General features: G+C 42.6%; 1 protein-coding gene across 1 annotated transcript; it reads right to left on the reverse strand.

The window, feature by feature from the left end:
* Nucleotides 1–2,091: 2,091 nt before the first annotated feature.
* LOC118662900 (olfactory receptor 51I2-like) lies at nt 2,092–3,054 on the reverse strand. Its single transcript, XM_036321906.1, has one exon. It carries the CDS (start codon nt 3,052–3,054, stop codon nt 2,092–2,094), a length of 963 nt encoding a protein of 320 aa, XP_036177799.1.
* Nucleotides 3,055–6,640: the final 3,586 nt, after the last annotated feature.

Consider the following 6,640-nt stretch of genomic DNA (forward strand, 5'->3'; position numbering starts at 1 on the left):
CTAAAAGGTCAAAGATATTTAAAAATTGTAGGTCTCCAAGAGGAATGAAATCATTTCTATTGTATTACTCTAAGACTCTGTTACCTTATGACCAGGTGTGTCTGGGAATGTCAAGTTGCCTAGAAACAGTCATGCTCTCTTTACCCCAAGCCAAGTACTTTTCTTTTTTCACAAATCAGAAATGGTAAATATGTAATATGATGGAGGTAGTATCTAATGCTCTAAGGTAGTAATTATTTTTAATATAAATATAAGCCAAATGCTTTTCTAAGTGGTTCTTTGTAATTGGAAGAATTGAAGGACAATCTCATAGTGAAGGTTGAGACACCAAGCATTCAGGTCACTGGCAGGATGCTATCTTGGATGGGATCTTAAGATACCCTCATACTGTGGCCCCAATTAGAGAAACAAAAGGGTAGTAATTTACTTGGACACAGAGTCTGTGTTTCTGATAATTATCTGACTGGAGCAATCTCTGTGCTTCAGGAGAGTAGCCTTATTCACTTCCTATCCCTTTTTTGGGGCCATAGACCTGACATCCATGGAGGTCTATGGCCCTAAATAGACCTCCTTACCTTTCTTCCAGCTTCTGCCATCTGCTCATCCACCATCACATTGGCTCCTGCACCTGGCAGCAGCTGGGAGTAGCTGACAGAGAGGGGATGTCAGACTCACTAACCAGGCCCCCTTCTTCTAAATAATATAGTTGGGATTGTGCCTGGGCCTTAAGTTACTCACCCTGCTTGTTGTCACAGCCCTCTCTGCCTGTAGACATTCTGAAGGAGCCCAAGATAACTCTGAAACTAAGATGTTACCTTTATACCACTGGCTGGATGTCTTAGTGAGTTGCTGCTCCCCAGGGATGTCTGAGCTACAGGTCACAAAGGAGGCTCTGTGCTTATGGTTTTCTGAGCAATGGGAATGTGTGGGCTATGTGTGTTGCCAAGGAGAGTTATAAGGAAATGCAGACATATAATTTTAAAAATCTACATTTTTTCCATTACTGGTGACACTCATAATTTTAGCTTCCATTCTTTTCTTTCTAGACTCTTACAACAACTTCCAAAATGTTTTCTTTGCACTCTTTTTCTTCTCCACTTTCATCTTTTCAATCCAATATACACAATTAAACTGGTGCAGCATTTTACAATGTAGTAGCATTTTTATGCCTGATTTTTATATATTTTTAAATCCTTACACAAGAATATTTTTCCATTGATTTTTAGAGAGTGTGGACGAGAAAGGGAAAGATATAGAGAAGCACATTGATTGGTTGCCTCCTGCATGTGGCCTGACCACGGCCAGGGCAGGGGAGGGGCTTGCAACTGAGGTAGGTGCCCTTGATAGGAATTGAACCTGCATGCCTTAGATTTATAGGCTGATCGTCTACCCATTGAGTCAAACCGGCTAGGGCGCCATGCCTGACTTATAAACAAAGAACAAAGGACAAATGTTTTAATCAGGTCTGAAAGACCCAAGAAGTCTCTTCACTGCCCATCATCCTTAGCTCATCTCCTGTTGTTCCTCCAAGACTCACACAAATTCTGAGCCACATATGCCTACTCACCTTTATGCAAGCAAACCAAATAATTCCACACCTCAGTTTTCCCCCCCTTTACTAGGTGTGCCTTCCCCTTGCCCACCTTTTCTGCCTGACTAACTGCTCCTCACCTTTCAGCCTCCTTCTTACCTGTTTCCTTTTTGTTTCCTCTCAACAAAGCAGTAAATGCTCTTTGAGGTTCCTCCAGCACTTAGGGTGTACCTATTGCAGCGACATTCCACTTGGTTTTAGTTGTGTATTTACAAGCCTCTGTCCTCCAAAGAAGGGGAGAGATTGTGCACAGTTCATTTTAATATATCTAGTAATGAGCACAGATTCTTACACAAGTAAACACTGAATAAAATAGCGGAAATTAATGTGTGAAGAAAAGAATCAAGACTGTTCTTCACCTGTCAGTCTAAGGGTTTCCATTTGCCTGCCATACTCCTGATTATGTATCTGGGTCAAGGCTCTAAACAAGGGTTTTCTAGACATAAGATATGACTGTTTGGCCATGTTTTCCTCAGGTCTGTGGCTGATTCTTGGTTTCATCAGCCTTGTCCCTTCTCCCTCAGCACTCTGAGCATGGCCTCCCTGATGGGCTTGGATTTCACACTGTAGATGATGGGGTTAAGTACAGGGGGCACTACCAGGTACACATAGGCAATAAGAGCATGCACAATTTGAGGCAGGTGCCTTCCAAAGCGGTGGATCATGGATACACCTATGACTGGGATGTAGAAAACCAGAACAGCTAAGATATGAGAAACACAAGTGTTGAGGGCCCGAATGCGTTCTTTGGGAGCAGCCAGACCAATCACTGTATGAAGAATCAGGGTATAAGATAGTACAATAAGCAGGGAGTCTATACCCACCGTGGACAGAACTACATACAACCCATAAAGGATGTTCACAGTAATGTCATCACAGGCCTTTTTCATGACATCTGCATGGAAACAGAATGAATGGGACAGGAGCATCTTGCCAGGGCAAAAGTTCAGTCGCTTCAGTAAGAAGGGTACTGGGAATAGGGACACAGTGGCTCTAGCCACAATGGCCAGTCCAATTCTGATGATGACGTTGTTTGTGAGGATAGCTGCATAGCGCAGGGGGTTGGAGATGGCCACAAAGCGGTCAAATGACATGGCCAGGAGCACCGAGGACTCCACCACAGAGAAGGAGTGGAGGAAGAACACCTGCACCAGGCAGGCATTGAAGGCGATGAGACGATTGTCAAACCAGAGCACAGCCAGGGTGGTGGGCATTGTGGACAAGGTGAGACCCACATCAGTGAGGGCCAGCATGGACAGGAAGTAGTACATGGGCTGGTGCAGGCTGGGAGTCCTCCTCACAGCCAGGAGGATGAGGCAGTTTCCAGTGAGGGCCACAGTGTACATGCAGGAGAAGGGAATGGAGATCCAGCCATGAGCGGCCTCCAGCCCTGGGATGCCAATCATCAGGAAGGAAGCTGGCTGGAAGAAGGAGATGTTGACATAGGATTGGGAATGAAGCATCTTTGAAGGACAGATTAACTCTAGAAAGATTTGACCTTAAATTGGGCAGAAAAATAAGGAGATATGACAAAATTAATGGAAACACCCCAATTCTAATATCTGTTGACTGGGTTCAGAAACAATACCAAATATAAAATGTATAGATTTAAAAATATACTGCAATCTTATGATTCTTCTCCTCCCCCCATCCCCAATATGTGTGATATAAATCATAATGCAACAAATGGACAAATAACAAACAAACAAATTCATAGATTCAGACAATAGAATGATGGTTACCAGAGGGGAAGAGGGATGTGGGCAGGATGAAGAAGGTAAAATGGGTCAAATATAGGATGATGGAAGAACTTGAGATGGTTAGCTCATAATGGAATATACTGACACTGTATTATAAAGTTGCACATCTGGAATTTATCTGATGTTATTAACCAGTGTTACCCCAATGTATTTAATATAACAGAATACTGCATCTAAAAGCAAGCTAGTTAATAACTACATTTTAACTTATTGACTATAAAAGTATCATTTCATAGTGTGAAACACTGATGTCTTCACACATAAATTAATAAAAGAACATAGGAGAAACCGCCACCAAATACCTTTTAGCAGAGATTTCTTTAGCAACCACCAAAAATAGGTCTGTGAGCAAAAAGAGTTTTAGTCTGAACACTGGGGTGTACACTTATGCCATATTTAGCCAATAGCATGGACTTGCTCTGAAGGTAAGAATGACTTTTTTTTTTCTTTTCTTTTAATTTAGGTGTGTGGGAGTTGCTTCTAGAGCAGAGGATTATGCATATTCTGGTTGAAGACTTTAAAAGGAAATAAATTTGCCCGTAGTATCAGTTCTGCATCCTCCATTCCTTCTCTCTCAGATACTATTTTGAGCAAATATGAAGCTCTGGTGGAACTCACCCCATTCAAAGATGAGCAACAAGCAGAGAAGGCCAACAGAATTTGAGCAGATGTATTTTGTAAAAACTCAAAGGGATAAAAGAAGTTACAGATATGTGAAAATACTTTTGGAAATAAAGAATTATTCAGGAAAGAGCCTGTCCAAAACTTTCCTAAATAAGGAAATGATTAACCAAATTAAATTTTTTTGATATTAGAGTATAAAAATAATCTGGAATCTAATGAACAAAATAAAATGATGAACAAAATAGAAACAGATGCCTGGATACAAGGAACAGACTGACAGCTGTCCAAGGGAGGGGGAAGGTGAAGGGATTAGCCAAAGAACATATATGCATAAACAGACAGACAATAGTGAGGTGGTGGCCAGAGGGAAGGGGGATGTGAGGGATGTGTGGAGGAGGGAAAGGGGGTGGAAATAGGGACATCTGTAATAGTGTCAACAAAAATAAATAAAATAAAAAAAACCCTGATGATAATGCCAGATGGGAAGAGGACTTGACACATTGTCTCATCCACTCCTTCTCTTCTCTCCCCAGAAATGTGGTCTGGGATTCCAGTTCATCTCTGACCTGTAACTCTCTGAACCGCAGCTAGGCAGCCTCCTCAGGCCTTTTTTTTTCAAGCAAGGGATGAGACCACTGTCTCTTTTATTGTCCAAGACTGATTTTTCTTCTTCTCTGCATTATTTCCAGACCTGCCCACTGATATCTCCATCTGAGGCTAAGGTGCTGGCAGTCACCCATCTAAGAAGTGAAGAGGCAGGTGTGTTGGGGCCCCAGTTACTCACCCTGGCTGTTTCCCAGGCTGCTCTGCCACTCCACATGCTGCAGAAGTCCAGGATGTCTTTGTGGCAGAGGACTTGTTTTATCTCAGAGCACAGAGACGCCTTAGTAGCAGTGCCCAATCTTCAGGGAAGGCGAGGTTTGGGCCACAGAGGAAACACTCCACTCAGGTTCCTGGGGAATAAAAAAGGTGGGGAGTCTTTGGAATCAGGGGAATTGTGTAGAGGAAGTAAACACTAAGTGCGAAAGAGAGACAGAATCATGGACTCTGTAATACCCCATGAGGTTTAAATGATGATATTCAGAGATTATCAGCTTCAAAGGCCCATCTGCATTTGAAATCTTTCCAGGACAACATTCCTGGTGAGGCTTCAGGACGAGTCCTACAGGAGTTCCCAGTCTTTGCAGTGGGTAGGGATATAGAGTGATGTGTTGGGAGCCTAGAAGTGTTGGCCTAACCCAGGCTGAGGGAGTCAGGGAAGGCTTCCTAGAGGAGGTAGAGAGGGAGCAGACTTCCGAAAGGCCCACAGACACTGTTCTAAAAACTCAGCTCTCATTCTGGTACAGACACCAGGACTCTGGGCTTAGAGCTCCAGACTTGGCTGACAAAGATTGTGCCCACACTTCTAGCCTAGGACTGACCTAATGAATCAGGCAGGTACGGGGGGGGGGGGGGGTGGGGGGGTGGGGGGGGGAGGGCGGAGCGGGGGGTGGGAGGGGGACATGGACAGTGAAAAGAACATGAACTGTTACAGAATTTACCAGGCAACCAAAAAATACACAGGAGTACTCCGAGATTCAGGATAAACCCATTTATTTCCAGATGCACTAGTACCATGACTCAGGGGAGCCTGTTTTCAAATCCTGAGCAAGCCAATATGGAGAAAGCTTTCTCTTTATACCCTTTGGTTTCTTTGTCCCCCCAAATATGGATAAGACTTCCAGACCTTTTGAGGGCTTTGCAAAAAGCCCCGTGATGGGGGCCGTGAGACCACACCTAAAGGCCTGGCCTAGCACCAGCGCTGATAACCTCCTCTGGGGGTTGTGTATGGCTCATGGTTTATGGCCTCTGTAAAATGTGAGTATTTAGGTAAACAGTTCTTGCAAGACCAGATAATTAAGGAAGGGGCAGTGACTTGATTATAGGCTAACAAGATAGTGCATTAGGGATACTGATTAACTAGGTACAGAGTCAGGCTGCTAGGCCACCACCAAAAAAAAAAAAAAAAAGAAAGTCTTATTTTCCTCATCAGAACTACAGAGCCAGTCAGACATGGGTTCTAATTCTTGTTCTATTTCTCACCACATACAAGGCCTGTCTCTGTTCTTTCTTCACCCCCAAAATAGCTGTGGCCTCAGATGTTTCATAAATCAATTTGGACTAAGGTCATTGACCTGGAGCTGTTTTCTATGGACCCATTTGACTTCCCTTCGACTTTGATTGCACTTTCCCAGCTGAACGGGGTCTGGCCTGTCTACTTTTTCCCTCTTAAGGGAAATTTTGTATGTATATATATTCTCCCACTCTGTAGGTTGTCTGTTCATCCTCTTAATTGAATCTCGATATAGCAACAGGTTTTAATCGTAATGAAGCTCAATTTATGAAAATTTTCTTAAATAAATTATGCTTTTGGTGTCAATACTAAGAAAGCTTTGCCTTGGATCCTGAAGATTTTCTCCCATGTTTTTCTAAAAGTTTTAAATTTATACTCACATTAAACATTTTTTTACATTTAGGTCAGTGATCAATTTTGAGTTAATTTGTGCATGTATTGAGGTATAAGTAAGAAATAAAGTTGTAATATACTTAAAGTATAAGTAAGAAGTAAAGTTGTAATATACTTAAAGCGTACAATATGATGATTTCATATACATATACACTGTGA

Source organism: Myotis myotis, unplaced genomic scaffold (assembly GCF_014108235.1).
Source record: "Myotis myotis isolate mMyoMyo1 unplaced genomic scaffold, mMyoMyo1.p scaffold_m19_p_10, whole genome shotgun sequence".
Lineage (NCBI taxonomy): Eukaryota > Metazoa > Chordata > Mammalia > Chiroptera > Vespertilionidae > Myotis > Myotis myotis.

Bases quoted from the DNA above. Each gene is read 5' to 3' on its own strand.
- LOC118662900 (XM_036321906.1), bottom strand. From the start codon at position 3,054: ATGCTTCATTCCCAATCCTATGTCAACATCTCCTTCTTCCAGCCAGCT.